Raw genomic sequence first — 26,908 nt, forward strand, 5'->3', positions numbered from 1 at the left:
GTTTCTAATGGTTAGTGATTCTAAGCACTTTTTCATGTACCTGGTGGCTGTTTCAATATCTTCTTTGGGAAAATTCTTGTTCAGTTCCTTCATCCATTTTTAATTGAATTATTATTGTTGCTTTTGAGTTGATGAATCCTTTATGTATTCTGGATATTTACCCTTTATTAGACATCGGATCTGCAAATATTATCTCTGATTCCACAGGCTGCCTTTTCATTTTGCTACTCATTTCTTTTGCTGTTTGAAAGTTTTTTGTTTGATGTAGTCCCACTTTTTTTTTTTGAACCTTCTCCCAGAACATTTTTTTTTATATATTTTTTTAAAATTTATTTATTTTAGTTGGGGGCTAATTACTTTACAATATTGTAGTGTTTTTTGCCATACATTGACATGAATCAGCCATGGGTTTACATGTGTTCCCCATCCTGAACCCCCCTCCCAACTCACTCCCCATCCCACCCCTCTGGGTCATCCCATTGCCCCAACCCTGAGCATTTGTCTCATGCATCGAACCTGGAATGGTGTTCTGTTTCACATATGATAATGTACATGTTTCAATGCTATTCTCTCAGAAGGTCCCACTCTCACTTTTTCCCTCAGAGTCCATAAGACTGTTCTATGCATCTGTGTCTCTTGTTCTGTCTCGCATATAGGGTTATCGTTACCACCTTTCAAATTCCATATATATGCATTAGTATACTGTATTGGTGTTTTTCTTTCTGGCTTACTTCACTCTGTATAATGGGCTCCAGTTTCATCCATCCCAATAGAACTGATTAAAATGTTTTCTTTTTAATGGCTGAGTAATATTCCATTGTGTATATGTACCACAGCTTTCTTATCCATTCGTCTGCTGATGGACATCTAGGTTGCTTTGATGTCCTGGCTATTATAAACAGTGCTGCGATGAACATTGGGGTACACATGTCTCTTTCAATTCTGGTTTCCTCGGTGTGTATGCCCAGCAGTGGGATTGCTGGGTCATATGGCAGTTCTAGTCCCAGTTTTTTAAGGAATCTCCACACTGTTCTCCATAGTGGCTGTACTAGTTTGCATTCCCACCAACAGTGTAAGAGGGTTCCCTTTTCTCCACACCCTCTGCAGCATTTATTGCTTGTAGACTTTTGGATAGCAGCCATTCTGACGGGCGTGAAATGGTACCTCACTGTGGTTTTGATTTGCATTTCTCTGATAATGAGTGATGTTGAGCATCTTTTCATGTGTTTGTTAGCCATCTGTATGTCTTCTTTGGAGAAATGTCTGTTTAGTTCTTTGGCCCACTTTTTGATTGGGTCGTTTATTTTTCTGGTATTGAGCTGCAGGAGTTGCTTGTATATTTTTGAGATTAATTGTTTGTCCATTGCTTCGTTTGCTATTATTTTTTCCCATTGTGAAGGCTGTCTTTTCACCTTGCTTATAGTTTCCTTTGTTGTGCAAAAGCTTTTAATTTTAATTAGGTCCCATTTGTTTATTTTTGCTTTTATTTCCAGTATTCTGGGAGGTAGGTCATAGAGGATCCTGTTGTGATTTATGTCGGAGAGTGTTTTGGCTGTGTTTTCCTCTAGGAGATTTATAGTTTCTGGTCTTAAGTTCAGATCTTTAATCCATTTTGAGTTTATTTTTGTGTATGGTGTTAGAAAGTGTTGTAGTTTCATTCTTTTACAAGTGGTTGACCAGTTTTCCCAGCACCACTTGTTAAAGAGATTGTCTTTTCTCCATTGTATATTCTTTCCTCCTTTGTCGAAGATAAAGTGTCCATAGGTGCATGGATGTATCTCTGGGCTTTCTAGTTTGTTCCATTGATCTATATTTCTGTCCTTGTGCCAGTACCATACTGTCTTAATGACTGTGGCTTTGTGGTAGAGCCTGAAGTCAGGCAGGTTGATTCTTCCGGGTCCATTCTTCTTTCTCAAGATTGCTTTGGCTATTCGAGGTTTTTTATATTTTCATACAAATTGTGAAATTATTTGTTCTAGTGTAATCTCACTTTTTAAATTTTGTTTTTTTGTGTTTTAGGTATTATATCCAAAACTCATTGCCAAGACCAATGTTGAAAAGCTTTTCCTTTATGTTTTCTTCTGGTTTTGTGGCTTCAGGTTTTACATTTAGGTCTTTAATCCGTTTCAAATTAATTTTTGTGAGTGGCATAAGAGAAGGTCTAGTTTCATTCTTTTACATGTGAATATCCAATTTTTCCACCATCATTTATTGGGAAAAAATGTCTTTGCTTCATTGACTCTTCTTGGCTCCCTTATCCAATATTAGCATGGCTTTATTTATGGGTCTCAGTTTTGTCCCATAGTATCTTTTTTTAATGCCATGCTATTTTTATTACTATGAATTTAAAATATAGATTGAAATCAGGAAGTGTGATGTCTTCCACCTTGTTCTTCTTTCTCAGGACTACTTTGGCTATTAGAGGTCTTTTGTGGTTCCACACAAAGTTTAGAATTATTTTTCTACTACTGAAAAAAATGGCAATGATAACTTGATAGGGATTGTATTGTACATATAGATGTCTTTAGGTATTCTTGTCATTTTAACAATATTAATTCTTCTAATCCGTGAACATAGGATATTCTGTCATTGGTATCTCTTCATTTTCTCTTGTAGGTTTTGTTTTGTTTTGTTTTCAGCGTAGCAATTTTTCACCTTCTCAGTTAAATTTATTTCTATATGTTTTATTGTTTGCTGTTATTGTAAATGGGATCATTTTCTTTCTTTTTCAGCTAATTTACTGTTAGTATATAGAAAATTTTCTGAATTTTGTATTTTGATTTGTATCCAGTAACTTTACTGGATTTGTTGATTATATATCAGTTTTTTGATGGAATCATTAGGATTTTTCTGCATATAAAATCATGTTATGTTCATAAAGACAATTTAAATTCCTCTTGGACTTCCCTGGTGGCTCAGATGGTAAAGCGTCTGTCTACCATTCAGGAGACCTGGGTTCGATCCCTGGGTCGGGAAGAGCCCCTGGAGAAGGAAATGGCAGCTCACTCCAGTACTATTGCCTGGAAAATCCCATGGACGGAGGAGCCTGGTAGGCTACAGTCCATGGGGTCGCAAAGAGTCGGGCACAACTGAGCAATTCCACTTTTCTAATGCTGTTGCATTTTATTTCTTTTTCTTGTCTGATTGCTCTGGCTAGGACTTTTAGTACTCTGTTTAATAGAAATGTTGAGAATGGGCACATTTGTCTTGTTCCTCATCCTAGAGGAAAAGCTTTCAGCTTTTCACCATGGAGCATGACATTAGCTATAGGCATGTCATACATAGCCTTTATTATGTTGAAATAAGTTCCTTGTGTACCTAATTTTTTGAGAGTTTAAAAGACAAAACATTTTTTAAATGCTTTTTCCATATCTATTGAGATGATCATATGATTTTTATTTTTCATTCTATTAATGTGACATGTCACACTTATTGATATGCTTATGTAAAACTCGCTTGGCATCCTGAAGGTGAATCCTATTTGAACATGGTATATGATCCATTTAATGTGCTGCTGAATTCTGCTTACTAGTATATTTTTGAGAATTTTTGCATCTACGTAAATCAAAGATATTTGCCTACAATTTTCTGAGAGTTGTTTTATATCTAATTCATTTAATCCTCACAGTCACCCTTAGGAGTAGCTAGAATTACTTTCATTTCATAGATAAGCAAAGATTGAGGGAGTAGTAATGGATATGTTTTCTACAGGAAAATGGTACGATAATCCTGAGAATTGAGTTTAGTTCCCTGTTCCACAGTACTCACTGATCTAGAGAAATTTCTCTCAATTTAGCCTTTTCATGCCTCAATTTCACTGCCCATAAAACAAAGATACTGCTAATGGTTACTTCAGAGTCATTAAAAGATGGAATGAAACAATTTGTTTCTAACAATTTTTGTAAAATATTGTGTCATTTTTCCTGTGTTAGAAGCAGTGTGTTTTAATAGAAAGCACATATGAATTACTAACTCTGTGACCTTTGGCAAGTTATTCAAATTCTCTGAGACCCATGTTTGTTACCTAGAAATAATAATTCCTGTCTCATAGAGTTACTTCATGTTTGTGTTGAATGTGTTAGTCATCCAGTCATGTCCAACTCTTTGCAACTTCTTGAAACCATAGCTTTCTATGTTCCTCTGTCCATGGGATTTTTTAAACAAGAACAGTGGAGTGGGTTGCCATTTCCTTCTCCAGGGAATCTTTCCAATCCAGGGATTGAATTCGGTCTCCTGTATTCTAAGTGAATTCTTTAACATTTGAGCCACCAGGGAAGCTTTGTGATTAAATAAGATAATACACACATAACTCCAAGTACCCACAAAAACCTTTTTAAAATGTTAGTTTTGCTCCTTCTAGAATGTAAGGTAGATACTCAACCCTGGCTACATGCTAGAATAATCTAGGGAGCAATACTTCATCTTTCCTCATAACAGTTATACCCAGATTCATCTGCTAAGTTTCAAAAAGCCTAGTTGGTGTGAAACAGTACAGAAGTAGAAGTAAACACCCAGAGGTTGAGCCAGGAAATACAGCTTAATTACCTGACAATGTGTTCTTATATTGAAACAAAAAATGATTGAACAAAAGAAAATAACAGCAACAATAAAACTCTACTTTTGCAGTACAGAGAACCATAAACCCCAGTTAGTCTCTTGTTCTTTCTGTGTCTTTTTATTTTTTAACTTTAAATTAAAAAAAAGATTATTGATATTTGTCTTTTTCTTATTGTATTTAAATATCAGCTCCTTGACCCAGTTCTATCAGAATTTGAACAATAGGTCCAAAACAAAGACAACAATATAAATAGTAACAGAGTCTGTCCATAGTAACAGAGAGGACTCAGATGTTCTTATTTCTTTTTTAGTTTATTTTTTAAATTAATTAATTAATTTTAATTGGAGGCTAATTACTTTACAATATTGTAGTGGTTTTTGCCATACATTGACATGAATCGGCCATGGGTGTATATGTGTTCCCCACTCAGATGGTCTTATATAGCTCTTCATGCAACATCCATTAACAGCCATCCTGATCACACACCTCTAGTGATAATAGTGGTAACAAATTTCTCTGGTGTGGCTAGGACTATCACAGTTATAAAACTGAGCAACCCACATCCTCAGAAAACCTCCAGTGCCAGTTTGACCAGGACTGTTAACCCACCCTAACTGACAGGGTCACATTCTCTCCTGAGGCAGGCCATTTCTCACTTTCAGCATGACTCCACTAAAAACCCATTCCTTCATATTAAACCTAAAACCATCTTCCTGCATTCTACTTTTGTTTCTCCTTGGGTTCCTAAAGAGCTCTTTTGGGACTGTAGATCCAAAAGGCATGTGGTATGTTAGAAAGAACAATAGATGTGGTAAGAGATGTGGTAAAAATCAGAGACATTACTTTGGCAAAGCTATGGTTTTTCCAGTAGTCACATATGGATGTGAGAGTTGGACTATAAAGAAAGCTGAGCCCTGAAGAATGGATGCTTTTGAACTGTAGTGTTGGAGAAGACTCTTGAGAGTCCTTTGGACTGCAAGGAGATCCAACCAGTCTATCCTAAAGGAAATCAGTCCTGAATATTCATTGGAAGGACTGATGCTATAGCTGAAACTCCAGTACTTTGGCCACCTGATGCAAAGAACTGACTCACTGGAAAAGACCCTGATACTGGGAAAGATTGAAGGCAGGAGGAGAAGGGGACGACAGAGGATGAGATGATTGGATGGCATCACCAACTTGATGGACATGAGTTTGAGTAAGCTCCAGGAGTTGGTGATGGACAGGGAAGCTTGGCGTGCTGCAGTCCATGGGGTCAGAAAGAGCTGGACATGACTGAGCGACTGAACTGAACTGAAGAGATGAGGAGGATTCTAAGGGACAGGATAGAGAAATAGAAGATAAAAACCCAGATAAGTTCAGGACATCAGACAATGGCATTTCTTTCTTTTGGGGCTTAAGTTGCTGCACACACCTAAGGAAGTCACCGTTGTAAATATGGAAAATTAAATCTCAAACTGAGCATAAAGAAGAATACCCTAATCAGAAAGAGTAAATAGGAAAAGATGAAAATATTCACTGATCTCCTGTATCCAAATACTTTATATTACAAAATGAATCAGAGAGATATTTTTGTTATTCTGGCACTTTTCAAGGGAAGATCAGTTTACCTACAGAGGATATGTAATCATTACCTTTAATATTGAGACATTTAAAGGAAAAACTTTAATTTCCTGAAAGGTAATTGTGTCAGGCCCTTTGATTCAGAGTTTAATCCTCACAATAAATTTATTAGATACATGTAATTATCCCTAATTTGAATGGAAGAAAACTAAGACTCAGAGAGGCTAAGCAACTTGTTCAAGGGCACACAGAAAATAAATGGTAGAACTAGGTTTCAAATTCAGGTCCATTTTGCTGCAGAGCTAAGTTCTTCCCACTCTCACGATGCCTGCACGGCACGTCCAGGTAGAGGTAACTGAAAAATGGCTTACTAAATATTATTTGAACAGATGATCAAACAGAGTTGGGAGGAGCTGCTACTACCAGCAGCTAGGCTTTTAAAATGAATAATACTTCATTATTCATGAAGGAAAACTTCAAAATTCAACCATACTAAGGATGCCTATAAATGGAACTTTGGCTAAATGATTGTTTCATAAATAAAGATATTATTTACACAAAAATGCACCATTTAAAAGTGTGCAGCTCAATGGCTTTTAATATTTGAAGAAAGTTCTACAAGCATCACTGTCATAGAATTCCAAATCATTTTCATCACTGCCAGAAGAAACCACAAACCGTCAGTATCAATCCCCATTGCCACCTTCCCCCTACATTCAATGAACCACTGATCTGCTTCCTGTCTCTATGAAGTTGCCTAGTCTAGACATTTCATTTAAACAAAAATAATATAATGTGTGGCTTTTTCTGACTGACTTCTTTGACCCAGCATGTTTTCAAGGTTCTTTCATGTTATATTGAGTGTCAATCCTTTGTTTCTTTTTACTGCTTCAAATTGTTCCATTGTATACCTGTGTCACAACTGTGTAACCATTCAGCAACTGATGAATACTTTCATTCTTTCCATTTACTGGTTGTTAAGAACAGTGTTCAAACTACCTTACAATTGTGGTTGTTTCACATGCTAGCATGCTTATGCTCAAAATCCTTCAAGCTAAGCTTTAACAGTATGTGATTTCAGAACTTCCAGATGTACAAGATGGATTTAGAAAAGGCAGAGGATCCAGAGATCAAACTGCCAACATCCATTTGATCACAGAGGAAGCAAGGGCGGTCCAGAAAAACGTCTACTTCTGCTTTATTGATTACGCTAAAGCCTTTGACTGTGTGGATCACAGTTCAGTTCGGTTCAGTCGCTCAGTCATGTCCGACTTTTAGAAACCCATGGACTGCAGCATGCCAGGCTTCCCTGTCCATCACCAACTCCTGGAGCTTACTCAAACTCATGTCCATCAAGTCAGTGATGCCATGCAACCATCTCATCCTCTGTTGTCCCCTTCTCCTCCTGCCTTCAATCTTTCCCAGCATTAGGGTCTTTGCCAATGAGTCAGTTCTGCACATCAGATGTGTGAAGTATTGGAGTTTCAGCTTCAGCATTAGTCCTTCCAATGAATATTCAGGATTGATTTCCTTTAGGATGGATTGGTTTGATCTCCTTGCAGTCCAAGGGACTCTCAAGTTTTCTCCAACACCACAGTTCAAAAGCATCCATTCTTCAGGGCTCAGCTTTCTTTATACTCCAACTCTCACATCCATACATAACTACTGGAAAAACCATAGCTTTGACTAGATGGACCTTTGTGGACAAAGTAATGTCTCTGCTTTTTAATATGCTGTCTAGGTGGGTCATGGCTTTTCTTCAAAGGAGCAAGCGCCTTTTAATTCCATGGCTGCAGTCACCATCTCCAGTGATTTTTGAGCCCAAGAAAAAGAAATCTGTTACTGTTTCCATTGTTTCTCCATCTATTTGCCATGAAGTGATGGGACCAGATACCATGGTCTTAGTTTTAGAGTGTTGAGTTTTAAGCTAACTGTTTCACTCTCCTCTTTCACTTTCATCAAGAGGCTCTTCAGTTCCTCTTCACTGTCTGCAGTAAGGGTGGTGTCATCTAAGTGTACTGTTATTTCTCCAGGCAATCTTGATTCTAGCTTGTGCTTCATCAAGCCTGGCATTTCACATGATATACTCTGCATAGAAGATAAATAAGCAGGGTGACAATATACAGCCTTAACATACTCCTTTCCCAATTTGGAACTAGTCTGTTGTTCCATTGCCAGTTCCAACTGTTGCTTCTTGACCTGCCTACAGATATCTCAGGAGATACGTAAGGTGGTTGGGTATTCCCAGCTCTTGATGAATTTTCCACAGTTTGTTGTGATCTACAAAGTAAGAAGATTTGGCATAATCAATAAAGCAGAAGTAGATGTTTTCTGTAATTCTCTTGCTTTTCCTATGATCCAACCGATGTTGGTAGTTTGATCTCTTGTTCCTCTGCCTTTTCTAAATCCATTGAACGTCTGGAAGTTCACGGTTCATGTACTGTTGAGCCTAGCTTGGAGAATTTTGAGCATTACTTTGCTAGCGTGTGAGATGAGTTTAATTGTGTGGTACTTTGAACATTCTATGGCATTGCCATTCTTTGGGATTAGAGTGAAAACTGACCATTTCCAGTTCTGTCGCCAGACAGAAACAAACTCTGTTGTTGAGTTTTTCAAATTTGCTAGCATATTGAGTGAAGCACTTTAACAGCATCATCTTTTAGTATTTGAAATAGCTCAACTGGAAATCCATCACCTCCACTAGCTTTGTTCATAGCGATGCTTCCTCAGGCCCACTTGACTTCTCATTCCAGGATGTCTGGCTCTAGGTGAGTGATCACACCGTCATGGTTATCTGGTCATGAAGATCTTTTTTGTATAGTTTTCCTGTGTATTCTTGTCACATCTTCTTAATATTTCCTGCTTCCATTAGGTCCATACCATTTCTGTCCTTTATTGTGCCCATCTTTGCATGAATGTTCCCTTGGTATCTCTAAGTTTCTTGAAGAGATCTCTCATCTTTCCCATTCTATTATTTTCCTCTACTTTCTTTGCACTGATCACAGAAGAAGACTTTCTTATCTCTTCTTGCTATTCTTTGGAACTCTGCTTTCAAATGGGTGTCTCTTTCCGTTTCTCCTTTGCCTTTAGCTTCTCTTATTTTCTCAGCTATTTTAAGGTCTCCTCAGATAACCATTTTGCCTTTTTACATTTGTTTTTCTTGGAAATGGTCTTGATCACTGCCTCCTGTACAGTGTCACGAACCTCTGTCCATTGTTATTCAGGCACTCTGTCTATCAGATCTAATCCCTTGAATCTATTTGTCTCTTCCAGTGTATAATCGAAAGAGATTTGGTTTAGGTCATACCTGAGTGGTCTACTGGTTTTCCCTACTTTCTTCAACTTAAGTCTGAATTTGGCAATAAGGAGTTCGTGATCTGAGCCACAGTCAGCTCCTGATCTTGTTTTGCTGACTGTATAGAGCTTCTCCATTTGGCCACAAAGAATATAATTAATCTGATTTCAGTATTGACCATCTGTTGATGTCCATGTGTAGAGTCTTCTCTTGTGTTGTTGGAAGAGGTTATTTGCTATAACAAGTGTGTTCTCCTGGCAAAACTCTGTTAGCCTTTGCCCTGCTTCATTTTGTACTGCTCCATTTTGTGGATCACAAAAAACTGGAAAATTCTTAAAGAGATGGAAATACTAACCACTTTACCTGCCTCCTGAGAAATCTGTATGCTGATCAAGTATCAACGGTTAGAACCAGACAAAGAACAGCAAATTGTGAAAGGAGTATGCCAAGGCTGTGTATTGTCACCCTGCTTATTTAACTTCTATGCAGAATGCATCATGCAAAATGTCAGGATGCATGAATCACAAGCTGGTATCAAGATTGCAGAGAATCATATGAATAACTTCAGATATGCCAATGATACCACCCTAATGATAGAAAATGAAGAGGAACTTAAAAGTCTCTTGATGATGGTGAAAGAGGAGAGTGTAAAAGCTGGCTTAAACTCAGCATTCAAAATTTAAGATCATGGCATCTGGTCCCGTCACTTCATGGCAAATAGATGGGCAAAAAATGGAAACAGTGGTAGATTTTATTTTCTTGGGCTCCAAAATCACTGTGGACAGTGACTGAAGCCATGAAATTAAAAGACATTTGCTCCTTGGAAGAAATACTATGACAAAACTAGACTGTATATTAAAAAGCAGCACCAACACTTTGTTGACAAAGGTCTGTATAGTCAAAGCTTTGTTTTTTTCCAGTAATCATGTAAGGATGTTAGATTTGAATCATAAAGAAGGCTGAGTGCTTAAGAATTGATGAAGACTCTTGAGAGTTCCTTGGGCAGCAAGGAGATCAAACCAGTCAATCCTAAAGGAAATCAACCCTGAATATTCATCGGTAGGAATGAAGCTGAAGCTCTAGTACTTTGGCCACCTGATGAGAAGAGCCATCTCATTGAAAAGACTGTGATGCTGGTCAAAATTGAAGAGGAAAGGAAGAGAGGGCCAGGATGTGGTGGTTGTATAGCATCATCGCCTCAATGGACATGAGTTAGAGCAAACTCTGGGAGTGAGTAAAGGCCAGGGAAGCTTGATGTGCTGCAGTCCATGGGGTTGCAAAGAGTCAGACATACTGAATGACTGAGCAACAAACAGCAGTGAATAAAACAGTCAACAATATTTGTATAGAAATGTTTGTCTGGATATGTTTTCAGTTCTTTTGCAAATATATCCAGACATGGAATTGCTGAATCATAGGGTAACTACATGTTTAACTTTTATTTATTTTTTTTAGCACTTGTCAAAGTTACTATAAACTTACAGAATGTTATGTATCAATTATATAGCAATAAAATTGAAGGGAAAAGCTGAGGTAGGAGCATTCCCCCCAAAAAAAGAGAAGAAAAGGAAATCAATATTGAATTGAATAGGTACTGAACTTTTCTTCTTTTGTCCTTAGATTTGACACCTTCCTGTAGTGGTGCCATTGGCTTGTGGCACTGGTTTCTACCTCTTTTCCCTTAGATCTCTGCCCACTTTCCCATCAAGTACCATAATTAATTTGGTTTATTTTTTATTCTGTCCTTCTAGCTGAATCCTTCAAAGAATTTGCTGAATTGCTCAACGAAGTAGAAAACGAGAGGATGATGATGGTAGGTCATTAACACTTGGCCTGGAGCCAAGATCATGGCTGACTTTGGGGATTTTTTTCTGTCTTCATTGGTTGGAGTGATGCTTTGTTGTTTGAGTTTCTGTCTCATTACTACCTGGGTAGTATAAAGACTGGAAATCGATTTGGTTATTCTATTTCAAGTTCCCATCCTGAGAGTTTAAAGGGAAATTACTCTATTCATTTCAGTAAGATAAGACTTGAGAGGACATTAAATTTGGCTGTTGAACATATTGACAAAAATTGTGGTCTTTAGTGTTCTTAAACAAATTATCTATTTGTGTGTTTATCTGCTTTTAGAAATAGTGAGTTTATATTTATATGTTTACATTTAAACATGTGGTAGTTTTATTTATATCTATGTAGTAACTTTCTCCTTACATTTAAAATCTAATTTATTAACATTAATAGACTTTGATATTTAGAGCAGTTTTCGTTTTGTATAAAAATTTAGTGAAAATATAAAGAGATTTCACATACAGTTGCCCTTTGAACATGTGTTTGAGCTCTGTGAGTACACTTATATGTGGGTACTTTTCAATGAATACTACAGTACTACATGATCTGAGTTTGGTTGAATGTATGGTTGCAGAACCTCAGATACTGGAATACTGACTGTAAGGCTATATGCAGACTTTTGACTGCACAGAGTTAGGGCTTATGCCCTTAACACTTGCACTGTTCAAAGGTAAACTGTACTTCCTTTCTGCTTGCTACCACCCCCCATATAGTTTCCCTTATTATTAACATCTTGCATGTGTGGTTTCCCTTTTTATTAACAACATGCATTTGTTCCAATTAATGAACCTATATCAACACAATATTAGTAGCTAAAGTCCCTAGTTACTTTAGGGTTCAATTTCTGTGTTGAATATATTTTATCACTTTTGACAAATTCTTAATGACATATATGCAACATCAAAGTTCATCATACAGAATATTTTCACTGCCCTAACAATCTCCTGTGATTCCCCCTACTTTCTCTGACACTCAAACTCCTGACAAACACTTTTCTTTTTATTGTGTTTTGCCTCTTCTAGAATGTCATGTAACTGAAGTTGTATAGTATATAGCCTTTTCAGATTGGCTTCTTTGACTTAGCAACATGTATTTAAAGTTCCTCTATGTCTTTTCATGGCTTCATAACTCGTTTCTTTCGGTCAGTGAATAATATGTATGCATATATTATAGTATATATTCCATTATATGGATGTTCCATGGTTTCTTCATCGTTTCACCTAATGAAGAATATATCGGTTACTCCCAAGTTTTAGCAATTATGAAAAAACTTCCATACACATCTGTGTACAGATTTTTATGTGGATGCAAATTTTCAGCTCTTTTCAGTAAATTCTAAGGGATACAATCTCTAGATTGTGTGATGAGTAGGTCTAGATTTGTAAGAAACTGAACTGTCTTGCAAAGTGGCTGTACCATTTTGCAATCCCACCAGCCATGAATGACAGTTCTTGTTGCTGCACATCATCACAAGCTTTTGACGTTGGCTGTGATTTGGATTTCACCCACTCTAATACGTGTTTTTGTTGTTGTTTAGTTGCTAAGTCATGTTCAACTCTTTGCGACTCCATGGACTGCAGCATGCCAGACTTCCCTGTCCTTTACTATCTCCTGGAGTTTGCCCAAACTCATGTCCATTGAGTCAATGATGCTATCTAACTATCTCATCCTCTGTTGCCCCCTTCTTCTCCTGTCTTCAAAATTTCCCAGCATTAAGTTCGTTTCCAATGAGTTGGCTCTTTGCATCAGGTGGCCAAAGTATTGGAGCTTGAACTTCAGTCTCAGTCTTTCCAGTGAATATTCATGGTTGATTTCCTTTATGATTAACTGCAAGGTTTGATCTCCTTGCAGCTCAAAGGACTCTGAGGAGTCTTCTCCAGGACTAGAATTGGAAGGTATCAATTCTTCAGCACTCATCCTTCTTTATGGTCCAACTGTCACATCTATACATGACTACTGGAAAAACTGTAGCTTTGGCTATACAGATTTCTGTTGGCAAAGTGAAGTTGCTGAGTTTTAGTACGCTGTCTAGGTTTATCATAGCTTTTTTTTCCAAGGACCAAGTGTCTTTTAATTTCATGGCTGCAGTCACCACCCACAGTTATTTTGGAGCCAAACAAAATAAAATCAGTCACTGCTTCTACTTTTCTCTCTTCTATCTGCCAGCAAGTGATGGGACCAGATGCCATGATCTTAGTGTTTTGAATATTGAGTTTTAAGCCAGCTTTTCACTCTCCTCTTTTACCCTCATCAAGAATCTCTTTAATTCCTCTTCACTTTTTGCCATTAGTGGTGTCATCTGCATATCTGACATCACTGATATTTCTCCCAGCAATCTTGATTCTAATTTGTTTTATCCAGCCTAGCATTTTGCATGAGGTACTCTGCATACACGTTAAATAAGCAGGGTGACAATATACACCTTTTCCCAATGTGCTCTTTCCCCAGTGTTGAACCAGTCCATTTTTCTATGTCTGGTTCTAACTGTTGCTTCTTGACCTGCATACCGGTTTCTCATGAGACAGGTTAGATGGTCTGGTATTCCCACCTCTTTAAGAATTTTCCACAGTTTGTTGTTGTCCACACAGTTTAAAGACTTTCGTGTAGTCAATGAAGCAGAAATAGGTATTCTTCTGGACTTCCCTTGCTTTCTTTATGACCCAGCAAATGTTGACAATTCAATCTGTGGTTCCTCTGCCTTTTGTAAATCCAGTTTGTACATATGGAAGTTCTCAGTTCACATACTGCTGAAGCTTAGCTTGAAGGATTTTGATCATTACCAAGCTAACATGTGAAATGAGTATAATTGTACATTAGTTTGAACGTCCTTTAGCATTGCCTTTCTATGCAGTTGAATGAAAATTGACCTTTTCCAGTAGTCCTGTGGCCATTGGTGGGTTTTACAAATTTGCTGACATATTGAATGCAGCACTTTAACAGCATCATTGTTCAGGATTTGAAATAGCTCAGCTGGAATTCCATTGCTTCCACTAGGATTGTTCATAGTAATGCTTCCTGAGGCTACTTGATTTCACACTCCAAGATGTGTGGCTCTGAGTGAGTGACCACACCATCATGGTTATCTGGGTCATTAAGACCTTTTTTATATAGTTCTTCTGTGTATTCTTGTCACCTCTTCTTAATGTCTTTTGCTTCTGTTAGGTACTTATCATTTCTGTCGTTTATCATGCCCATCCTTATATGAAATGTTCTTTGTGTATAATGATATATGTTTGCTGTTGTAATTTGCTTTTTCCTGGTGACATTTAATTTGTAACATATTTCCATATGCTCATTTGCTGTCTATACATCATCTTTCGTGAGGGGTGTGTTCACGTCTTTTGCCTACTTCTTGAAAGTGAAAGTCTCTCAGTTGTGTTCGACTCTTTGTCTTAACTGTTTTTCCTATTGTTAAGTTTTAAGATTTCTTTGTATATTTCAGATGCCAGTCCTTTATCAGAAATGTTCTTTGCACAGAATATTCTAGTCTGTGGCTTATCTTTTCATTTTTTAAGAATGTCTTTTGCAGAGCAGAAGTTACGAATTTGAATGAAGTCCATTTTATCAGGTCTTTCATCAATCATGCTTTTGGGGTTGTTGCTATCTTACATATGGTATTGTAAGTTTCCATGTTACTCTCTCTATAAATCTCACCCTCTCCCTCCTCCCCTCCCCTCATGTCCATAAGTCTGTTCTCTATGTCTGTTTCTCCATTGCTGCCCTGCAAATAAATTCATCAGTACCATCTTTCTAGATTCCATATATATGCCTTAGTATATGATATTTTATTTCTCTCTCTTACTTACTTCACTCTGCTTAATAGGCTCTAGGTATGTCCACATTATTAGAACTGTCTCAAATGCATTCCTTTTTATGGCTGAGTAATATTCCATTGTCTATATATACCACAGCTTCTTTATGCTTTCATCTGTCAATGGATATCTAGGTTGCTTCTATGTTCTAGCTATTGTAAATAGTGGTGCAGTAAACACTGGGATACATGTGTCTTCTTCAATTTTGGTTTCCTCAGGGTATATGCCTAGTAATAGGATTGCTGGGTCATGTGGTGGTCTTATTCCTGGTTTTTAAAGGAATCTCCATGCTGTCTTCCATAGTGGCTGTGTCAATCTACATTCCCACAGCAATGCCAGAGGTTTCTCTTTTCTCCACACCCTCTCCATCATTTATTGTTTGTAGACTTTTTGATGATGGCTATTCTGACTGGTGTGAGGTTGTATCTCATTGTTGTTTTGATTTGCATTTCTCTAATAATGAGTGATGTTGAGCATCTTTTCATATCTTTATTAGCTGTCTGTATGTCTTCTTTGGAGAAATGTCTGTTTAGGTCTTTTTCCCACTTTTTGATTGGGCTGTTTGTTTTTCTGGTATTGAGTTATATGAGCTACTTGTATATTTTAGAAATTAATTCTTTGTTAGTTGTTTCCTTTGCTATTATTTACTCCCATATTGAAGAGTTGTCTTTTCACCTTGTTTTTAGCTTCCTTTGCTGTGCCAAAGTTTTTAAGTTTAATTAGGTCCCATTTGTTTATCTTTATTTTTATTTCTGTTACTCTAGGTGGTGGGTCATAGAGGATCTTGCTTTGATCATGTTGTTGAGTATTCTGCCTGTGTTTTCCTCTAAGAGTTTTATAGTTTCTGGTCTTATGTTTAGGTCTTTAATCCATTTTGAGTTTATCTTTGTGTATGGCATTCGAAAGTGTTCTGATTTCATTGTTTTACATGTAGCTGTCCAGTTTTCCCAGCACCACTTATTGAAGAGGCTATCTTTGCCCCATTGTATATTCTTGCCTCCTTTGTCAAAAATAAGATACTGTTGGTTCATGGGTTATCTCTGGGCTATCTGTCTTGTTCCATTGTTACATATTTCTGCTTTTGTGCCAGTGCCATACTGTTTTGATGACTGTAGCTTTGTAGTATTGTCTCAGTCAGAAAGGTTGATTGCTCCAACTTCATTCTTCTTTCTCAAGACTGCTTTGGCTATTTGGGCTCTTTTGTGTTTCCGTATGAATTGTGAACTTTTTTGTTCTCGTTCTGTGAAAAATGCCATTGGTAAGTTGATAGGAAACACATTGAATTTGTAGGTTGAATTTGGTAGTATAGTCATTTTCACAATGTAGATCCTCCTACCCGGGAACGTGGAATATCTCTCCATCTGTTTATGTCATCTTTGATTTCAGTCACCAGTGTCTTATAATTTTTGATATACAGTTCTTTTGTCTCCTTAGGTAGGTTTATTCTTAGATATTTTATTCTTTTTGTTGCAATGGTGAATGGAATTGATTCCTTAATATCTCTCTCTGATTTTTCATTGTTAATATATAGGAATTCAGGTGATTTCTGCATATTGACCCTGTATCCCACGACTTTGCTACATTCACTGATTAGCGCTAGTAATTTTCTGAGTTTCTTTTGGCTTTTCTATGTATAGTATCATGTCATCTGCAAACAGTGAGAGCTTTGCCTCTTCTTTTCCGATCTGGATTCCTTTTATTTCTATTTCTTCTCTAATTGCCATAGCTAGGCAAAACTATGTTGAATAATAGTGGTGAGAGTGGACACCCTTGTCTTGTTGCTGATCTTAGAGAGAATGCTTTCAGTTTTTCACCATTGAGAATGTTTGCTGTGGGCTTATCATATGTGATCTTTACTATGTTGAGGTAGGTTATTTCTGTGCCCACTTTTTGATGCATTTTTATCATAAATTGGTGCTGAATTTTGTCAAAGACTTTTTATGCATCTATTGAGATTATCATATGGTTTTTATCTTTCAGTTTTTTATATAGTGGATCACACTGATTGATTTGTGTATATTGAAGAATCATTGCATCCCTGGAATAAACCTGACTTAATCATGGTGTATGAGCATTTTAATGTGTTACTGAATTCTGTTTGCTGGAATTTTGTTGAGGAGTTTTGAATCTATGTTAATCAGTGATATTTGCCTGTAGTGTTCTTTTATTTGTGTTGTCTTTGCCTGGTTTTGTTATCAGGGTGATTTTGGCCTTGTAGAATGAATTTGGATGTGTTCCTTCCTCTGCAATTTTTTGGAAGAGTTTCAGAAAAATAGGCATTAGAGTGTCTCTAAATGTATGATAGAATTCTCCCATGAAGCCATCTGCCCCTGGGTTTTTGTTTCCTAGGACAGTTTTGGTCACAGTTTTGATTTCAGTATTTGTAATTGCCTTGTTCATAATTTATATTTCTTTCCGATTCAGTCTTGGGAGGTTGAACTGTTCTGATTATCTGTCCATTTCCTCTAGGTTGTCCATTTTATTAGCATATAATTGCTCATAATATTCTCTTATGATCCTTTGTATTTCTGTGTTGTCTGTTGTAACCTCTCCTTTTCATTTCTATTTTTTAATTTGATTTTTTCCCTGTTTTTCTTGATGAGTCTGGCTAGTAAATTGTCATTTTGTTTATCTTCTCAAATAACTAGCTTTTAGTTTTATTAACCTTTGCTTGTTTCCTTCATTTCTTTGTCATTTATTGCTGCTCTAATCTTTATTATTTCTTTCCTTTTGCTTAATTTTGGGTTTCTTGTTCTTCTTTTTCGAGCAGCTTTCAATATAGAGTTAGCTTTTCTATTCAATGCTTTTCTTGTTTCTTAAAGTAGGATTGTATTACTATAAACTTTCCTCTTAGAACTGATTTTGCTGAACCCCATAGTTTTTGACTCGCCATGTTTTCGTTTTCATTTGTTCTAGGAATCTTTTGATTTCCATTCTTATTTCTTCAGTAACATCTTTGTTATTTAGTAATGTATTGTTTAATCTCCATGAGTTTGTGTTTTTTGCAGGTTTTTTTTTGTAGTTGATATCTAGTCTCAGCATTGTGGTCAGAGAAGATACTTGATACAATTTCAATTTTTATAAATTTACTGAGGCTTGATTTGTGGCCCAAGATATGGTCTATCCTGAAGAATGTGCCATAAGCACTTGAGAAGAAAGTGTATTCTACATTTGGATGTAAAATCCTGAAGATATAAATTGGGATCATTTGGTCTAATCTTTCATTTAAGGTTTGTGTTTTCTTATTGATTCTCTGTTTGATGATCTGTCCATGGGTATAAGTGAGGTGTTTAAGTCCCCTACTATCACTGTGTTGCTGTCAATTTCCCCTCTTATGCCTGTTAGTGTTTGCCTTTTGTATTGAGGTGCTCCTGTGGTGGGTGCATACATATTTACAATTGTTATGTCTTCTTCTTGGATTGATCCCTTTATCATTATATCCTCGATCATTATGTCTTTCTTTTCCTCTTGTAATAAGTCTGTTTTGTCTGAATTAAGGATTTCCACTCCAGCTTTCTTTTGGTTTCCATTCTCATGGAATATCTTTTATCATCCTTTTATTTTCATCCTTTTACTTTAGGTCTGAAGAGGGTCTCTTGTAGACAACATATATGTGAGTCTTGTTTCTATATCCATTCAGTCATTCTGTATTTTTTGGTTTGTGCATTTAATCCATTTACATTTAAGGTAATTATTGATATATATGTTCCTATTGGCATTTTCCTATGGCACAATTGCACTCATCTCACACGCTAGTGAGTTCAGTTCAGTTCAGTCACTCAGCCGTGTCTGACTCTTTGTGACCCCATGAATTGCAGCACGCCAGGCCTCTCTGTCCATCACCAACTCCCAGAGTCTACCCAAACCCATGTCTATCGAGTCAGTGATGCCATCCAACCATCTCATCCTCTGTCATCCCCTTCTCCTCTTAACCCCCAATCCTACCCAGCATTAAGGTCTTTTCCAATGAGTCAACTCTTCGCATGAGGTGGCCAAAGTATTGGAGTTTCAGCTTCAACATCAGTCCTTCCAATGAACACCCAGGATTGATCTCCTTTAGGATGGATTGATTGGATCTCCCTGCAGTCCAAGGGACTCTCAAGAGTCTTCTCCAACACCGCAGTTCAAAAGCACCAATTCTGTGGCACTCAGCTTTCTTCACCATCCAACTCTCACATCCATACATGACCACTGGAAAAACCATAGCCTTGACTAGACAGACTTTTGTTGTCAAAGTAATGTCTCTGCTTTTAAATATGCTATTTAGGTTGATCATAACCTTCCTTCCAAGGAGTAATCATCTTTTAATTTCATGGCTGCAATCACCATCAGCAGTGATTTTGGAGCCCCAAAAAATAAAATTTACAAAAAATTTACAAAATTTTACAAAAAAAAAAAATTTACAAAATAAAATTTACACACACACACAAAAATTACACGCTAGTAAAGTAATGCTCAAAATTCTCCAAGTCAGGCTTCAGCAATACGTGAACTGTGAACTTCCAGATGTTCAAGCTGGTTTTACAAAAGGCAGTGGAACCAGAGATCAAATTGCCAACATTTGCTGGATCATCGAAAAAGCAAGAGCGTTCCAGAAAAACATGTATTTCTTCTTCATTGACTATGCCAAAGCCTTTGACTGTGTAGATCACAATAAACTGTGCAAAATTCTGAAAGAGATGGGCATAGCAGACCATCTGACCTGTCTCTTGAAAAACCTGTATGCAGATCAGGAATCAACTGTTGGAACTGGACATGGAACAACAGACTGGTTCTAAGTAGGAAAAGGAGTATGTCAAGGCTGTATATTGTCACCCTGCTTACTTAACTTAAATGCAGAGTACATCATGAGAAACACTGGGCTAGAGGAAGCACAGGCTGGAATCAAGATTGCCGGGAGAAATATCAATAACCTCAGATATGCAAATGACACCACCCTTATGGCAGAAAGTGAAGAAGAATTAAACAACTTCTTGATGAAAGTGAAAGAGGAGAGTGGAAAAGTTGGCTTAAAGGTCAACATTAAGGAAACTAAGATCATGGCATCCAGTCCCATCACTTCATGGCAGACAGATGGGGAAACAGTGGAAACAGTGTCAGACTTTATTTTTTTCGGCTCCCAAATCACTGCAGATGGTGATTGCAGCCATGAAATTAAAAGTCACTTACTCCTTGGAAGGAGTTATGACCAACTTAGACAGCATATTACAAAGCAGAGACATTACTTTGTCAAGAAAGGTCCGTCTAGTCAAGGCTATGGTTTTTCCAGTAGTTATGTATGGATGTTAGAGTTGGTTTATGAAGAAAGCTGAGCACAGAATTGGTGCTTTTGAACTGTGGTGTTGGAGAAGACTGTTGAGAGTCCCTTGGACTGCAAGGAGATCCAACTAGTCCATCCTAAAGAGATCAGTCCTGGGTGTTCATTGGAAGGACTGATGTTGAAACTGAAACTCCAGTACTTTGGCCGCCTGATGCAAAGAGCTGATTCATTTGAAAAGACACTGGTGCTGGGAAAGATTGAAGGCAGGAGGAGAAGGGGATGACAGAGGATCAGATGGTTCAATGGCATCACCGACTTGATGGACATGAGTTTGGGTAAACTCTGGGAGTTGGTGTTTGACAGGGAGGCCTGACGTGCTGCAGTTCATGGGGTTGCAAAGAGTTGGAAACAACTGAATGACTGAACTGAACTGATTGGCATTTTTTTAATTGTTTTGGTTTTTTTTTTGGTGGGTCTTTCCTTTCTCTTGTGTTTGCTGGCTATGTAAGTCCCTTTAGTATTTGTTGTAAGCCTGGTTTGGTGGTGCTAAATTCTCTTAACTTTGGCTTGTCTGTGAAGCTTTTGGTTTCTCCATCAATTTTGAATGAGATCTTTGCCAGGTATAGTAATCTTGGTTGTAGATTTTTTTCTTTCAGTACTTTAAATATATCCTTCCATACCCTTCTGGCCTACAGAGTTTCTGCTCAATGATCCACTGTTTATCATATGGATTTTCCCTTGTATGTTGCTTTTCCCTTGCTGCTTTTAGTATTGTTTCTTTGTGTTTAATCTCTGTTAGCTTGATTGATATGTGTCTCGATGTGTTTCTCCTTGGGTTTATCCTCTAAGGGACTCTGTAATTCTTGGACTTGATTGACTATTTCTTTTCCCATGTTGGGGAAGTTTTCAAGTATAATTTCTTCAAAAATATTTTTCATTGCCTTTCTTTTTTTCCTTCTAACTCTGGGACACCTATATTTTGAATGTTTGTGCATTTATAGTTGTCCCAAATGTCTCTGAGAATATCCTCAATTTTTTTCATTATTTTTCCTTTATTCTGCTGAAGAGGAGTTATTTCCACCTTTCTGTCCTCCAGCTCACTTATCCATTCTTCTGCCTTAGTTATTCTGCTGTTGATTCCCTCTAGAATATTTTGACATCTGTAATTGTGTTATTCGTTATCTGTTTGTTTATTCTTTATTTTTTCTACATCCTTGGTGATTGTATTAACTGTGTTGTTCCTTGCATTTTCTCCATTCTATTTTCAAGTCTTTGGAACATCTTTACTGTCATTGTTCTGAATTCCCTTCCAAGTAGATTGCCTATTTCCTCTTCATTTATTTGTTCTTATGAGTTTCTACCTTATTCTTTCATTTGTTCTGTATTTCTCTGTCTTCCCATTTTTTTTGTAACTTGCTCCACTTGAAGTCTCCTTTTCACAGGTTTTAGAATTGTATTCCTTCTTCCTTTTGTTTTTTGCCCTTGGAGATAAAGGTTGGTTGAGTGGTTTGCTTGACTTTTTGTTAAGGATCACTTGTGCCTGTGTTCTAGTTGGAGGAGATCAAGCAGATCAAGCAGGTAATTAGAGAAATAATGGGACACATGCACATATTCCACACACACAGTTATAACCAAAGTATTCTAAAGAAAAGAGTACAGCTTACTGACTTGGTGAAGAAGGGAAACCAAAGTTGATAATGACCAATTAAAAGCAGAGCTCACTAATGCTCAGTATTTAAAGCTGATCCTGGGCAGAGTGCCAACTGGGGAATGTAGCAAAGATCGCACAACAATTTAACTTACATGATGAAAAAAGAAAGAGTGAAGGAAGGAAAAAAGGGAGAAGAGAAAGAGAAAAGAATGAGGAGAAGGGAGAGAAAAGAGAAAAGGAAGGGCATGGAAGAGAGGGTAAAAAAAGAGAAAAAATAGTAAAGCAAAGAGAAATAGACACATGTGACAAAGGTTTATATATATTCAGAAATAGCTACAGCTGGTAAAGAAGTTTAAGAAAAGCAGTCAAATATATCAAAAACAAAATCAGAAAAATCACAAAAAAATGGTGAAAAAAATCTTAAAAAGAATTTTTTTAACAAGAAAAACAAAGAGGAAAACTCCACAGCACTGCAAAAGGGTAATGTGAACATGGAAGTATGTAGGGGGAATAAATAGTGCAATTCATAAGAAAAAAAATGTCCTCAAGATCGTAGTTCTTCTTGGTTGTGGAGTCTGCCCCCATGGATGGGTTTGGATTAGTGTCCTGTGATGTCTTCCTGGTTGGGAGAGCTTGTGCCTGTGTTCTTCTGGTTGATGGAGCTGGATCTCTTCTCTCTGAAGGGCAGTGAAGTGTACATTGGTAGGTTTGGGGGGTGTCTGCCGGTTCAATATGCCTTTAGACAATCCTTCTGGCTTTGTCAGTGTTAGACACATCTATTTCCACAGCTGTTTCGAAGTGGCCTTCTCAGGGTATCTTTACTCTCACCAGCCCCCTACTTGTCCCTGGGATCTTTGCTGGTACTTCCGTTCCCTGGTCTTGCCTTGTATTGCAGATCAAAGCTTGCTAGGTCCGGGCTTGCGTGGATCTTTTCTCTGCTCCCTGACCCTTCCCTTTGCATCAGGGAGACTTGTGTGGGCTTCCCTCAGTCCCCTGAGGTCACCCTATATGTCACAGGGCTTGTGTGCATTTGGTTAGCTCACTGGACCCACCCTCTATGTCGCGGTTATTGTGTGCACTTGTCTCGGGCCCACTCTCTGCGAGGAGGGGGTGAGGAGAGTACCTGTGTGCACTTGTCCCATTTCACTGGGCCTGACCTCTATGTTGCAGGGCTTGTGTGTTCTTCTTTTGGCTCCCCGGGCCTGCTCTCTATGCTGTGAGGTTTGTATGTGCTACAGAGGTTTGTATGCCATGCCTCTCTTGGCACCATGGGCCCGCCCTCTGCACCACAGGGCTTCTGTGGGCTTGTTTCAGTTCCCTGAGTCTGGTTGGGGCCACAGTCTGTGAGCTGTCTAGGGGCTGAGAAGTGCAGCCTTCTCTGTTCTCCGACCTCCAAGTCTCTGCTTTGCCCTGCCTTCTGCGATTCTGCAGATACCCCTCCCCACAATGAGGTTGCCTCCCAGCGTATGGGAACTGCCCCTGTTTCAGGATTCCCTCTCTCCCTCTCTCAGTGCACAAGCTCCCATCCAGATGTTCTCTGCTTTTTTCCATTTTATGTCTCTATCTTCTCTCCTACCCCATTCCAGGGAGCTTAGCCTGCCCCACTGGAGGCCTGGGGTCTTCTGCTGTCACCTAGAGGTTGCTTTGTAGGAGTTGTTCCATATATAATTGAGTTTTTGATGTATTTGTGGGGAGGCTGACAATCTCCCTATCTTACTCCTCTGCCATCGTCTTCTGGCCTTTTCCCCTTTTTGAGCTAATTCTTGAGAAACTGGAAAGATTGTCTCCATATTTTTTTTTTTTTAATGTGGATATCTGGTTCTTTCATTACTATTTCTGAAAAGACTGTCCTTTCTCCATTGAATTCCTTTAGCTTCTTTGGCAAAGATCAATGGATTATTTTTGTGTCAATCTATATCTGAGCTCTGTTCTCTTCCATTTATCTATTTGTCTATCTCTTCAGCAATATTATACATTTTTTGCAAAATTAAAAAATATTGAAATATAGTTAATTTAAATATTGTGTCAGATATATGTTGCTCTTGTTTAGTCACTTAGTCATGTCTGAATCTTTTGTGACCCCATGAACTGTAGCCTGTCAAGCTCCTTTGTCCGTGGGATTTCCCAGGCAAGAATACTGGAGTGTATTGTTATTTCCTCCTCCAGGGGATCTTCCTGAACCCGTGTCTTCTGTATTGCAGGCAGATTCTCTACTCCCAAGCCACTGGGGAGGCCCATGATTCAGATACATATATATTAAAATTATTTTCCATTATCAGATATTACAAGATGTTAAATATAGTTCCCTGTGCTATACAGTAAATCCTCATTGCTTATCTATTTTAGGTATAGTAGTTTGTGTGTGTTAATCCTATATTCCTAATTTTTCCTTCCTGCCCTCCTGTTCCCCTTTGGTAACTGTAAATTTACTTTTTATGTCTGTGAGTGTGTTTCTGTTTTGTATATAGATTCACTTGTATTATTTTTTAGCTTCCACATGTAAATGATATTATGTAATACTTGTCTGACTTATTTCACTTAGTATGGTTATCTCTAGGTCCATCCCTGTTGCTGCAAATAGCAATATTCCATGCTTTTTTATGGGTAATATTCCATTCTATGACTGTATGCTTATATATACATATGTGTCTATATGTTTATATATACATATGTGTCTATATGTTTATATATACATATGTGTCTATATGTTTATATATACATATGTGTCTATATGTTTATATATACATATGTGTCTATATGTTTATATATACATATATGGTATGTATATATATATATATATATATATATGGTGTATATATATACCACATGTGTATGGGCTTCCCTGGTGGCTCAGACAGTAAAGAATCCAACTGCAATGTGGGAGACCTGGGTTCGATCCTGAGTTGGGAAGAACCCTTGGAGGAGGGCATGGCAACCCACTCCACTATTCTTGCCTGGAAAATCCCCATGGACAGAGGAGCCTGGTGGGCTACAGTCCATGGGGTTGCAAAGAGTCAGACATGATTTAGCGACTAAGCACAGAATGAATATACACACACACACACACACACACACACTATATATATATATATGTGATATGTTTAAGATGTGATATACATATACATATACATACATACATATATATATCACATCTTCTTAAGCCAAACATGTGTTGATGGGCACTTCGTTGTTTCTATGTCTTGGCTATTGTAATAGTGCTGCTATGTACATTGGGGTACATGTATCTTTTGGAATTAAATTCTCATTTTTTCTGGATATATCCACAAGAGTATGATTGCAGATCATATGGTAGCTCTATTTTTAGTTTTTTAAGGAACCTCTGTACTGTTTTCCATAGTGGATGCCCCACTTTACGTTCCCACAAACTGTGTAAGGGTTCCCTTTCATCTGTATCCTCTCTGGCATTTATTATTTGTAGAATTTTTAATGATGACCATTCTGACCAGTGTGAGGTGATGTTGTTCACTTGCCCCGTTGTGTCTGACTCTTTGTGACCACATGAACTGCAGCACACCGAGCCCCCCTGGTCCCTCAACATCTCCCAAAGTCTGCCCAAGTTCATGTCAATTACATTGGTGATGCCATCCAGCCATCTCATCCTCTGACGCCCTCTTCTCCTTCTGCCCTCAATCTTTCCCAGCATCAGGGACTTTTCCAATGAGTCAGCTGTTCGCATCAGATGACCAAATTACTGGAGTTTCAGCTTCAACATCAGTCCTTCTAAATGAGTATTCAGGGTTGATTTCCCTTAAGATTAACTAGTTTTATCTCCTTGCTGTCCAAGAAACTCTTAAGAGTCTTTTCCAGCACCACAGTTGGAAGGCATCATTTCTTCAGTGCTCTGCCGTCTTTATGGTCCACCTCTCACAACCTTATGTGACCATTGGGAAGACCATACCCTTAACTATATGGACCTTTGTCAGCAAAATAATGTCTTTGCTTTTCAACACACTGTCTAGGTTTGCCATTGCTTTCCTACCAAGAAGCAAACGTCTTCTGATTTCATGGCTACAGTCACCATTGCAGTGATTTTAGAGTCCAAGAAGAGGAAATTTGTCATTACTTCCACCTTTTCCCCTTCTGTTTACCATGAAGTAATGGGGCTGGATGCCATGATCTTAGTTTTTTTAATATTTAGTTTTAAGCCAGCTTTTTCACTCTTCTCCTTCACCCTCATCAAGAGACTGTTTAGTTCCTCTTTACTTTCTGCCATTAGAGTGGTATCATCTGGATATCTGAGGTTGTTGATCTTTCTCCCGCCTGTCTTGATTCCAGCTTACAACTTATCCAGCTTGGCATTTCTCATGATGTGCTCAGCATATGAATTAAACAAACAGGGTGACAGCAGACAGCCCTGTTGTACTCCTTTCTCAATCTTGAACCAACCAGTTGTTCCATACAGGGTTTTAACGGTTGCTTCTTGACTTGCATACAGGTTTCTCAGGAGACAGGTAAGATGGTCTGGTATTCCCATCTCTTTAAGAGCTTTCCACAGTTTATTATGATCCACACAGTCAAAGGCTTTTGTGTAGTTGATGAAACAGAGGTAGATGTTTTTCTGGCATTCCCTAGCTTTCTCTATGATCCAGTGAATGTGTGAGGTGATATCTTGTGGTTTTGATCTGCATTTCTCTAATTATTTAGTGATATTTAGTACCTTTTCATGTGTCTGTTGACCATCTATAGTTCTTTGGAAAAATGTCTATTTAGGTCTTTTGTCTAGTTTTTTATTTTTTTATATTAAATTGTGTGAGCTGTTTGTATATTTTGGCTATTAACTCCTTGTTATTCACATTGTTTGCAAATATTTTCTTCTATTCTGTAGGTTGTCTTTTCAGTTTGAGGATTTCTTTGCTGTACTAGAGCTTTTAAGTTTCATTAAGTCTCATGTTTATTTTTG

The 26,908-nt window shown here is 37.7% G+C and overlaps 1 protein-coding gene across 4 annotated transcripts in view; it reads left to right on the top strand.

Annotated features, from left to right (window-relative positions):
- The window catches only part of OPHN1 (oligophrenin 1), a 658,667-nt gene that overhangs the window by 178,770 nt on the left and 452,989 nt on the right, over positions 1 to 26,908 (top strand). For all 4 annotated transcript variants that reach the window (XM_081567319.1, XM_081567322.1, XM_081567321.1 and 1 more), the window contains exon 4: positions 11,168 to 11,229. In XM_081567319.1, the coding sequence (XP_081423445.1) occupies positions 11,168 to 11,229 (62 nt within the window). The remainder of the gene's footprint in view (positions 1 to 11,167; positions 11,230 to 26,908) is intronic.

This window comes from Giraffa tippelskirchi, chromosome X (genome assembly GCF_054371585.1).
Source record: "Giraffa tippelskirchi isolate mGirTip1 chromosome X, T2T-mGirTip1v1.2.pri, whole genome shotgun sequence".
Classification (NCBI taxonomy): domain Eukaryota; kingdom Metazoa; phylum Chordata; class Mammalia; order Artiodactyla; family Giraffidae; genus Giraffa; species Giraffa tippelskirchi.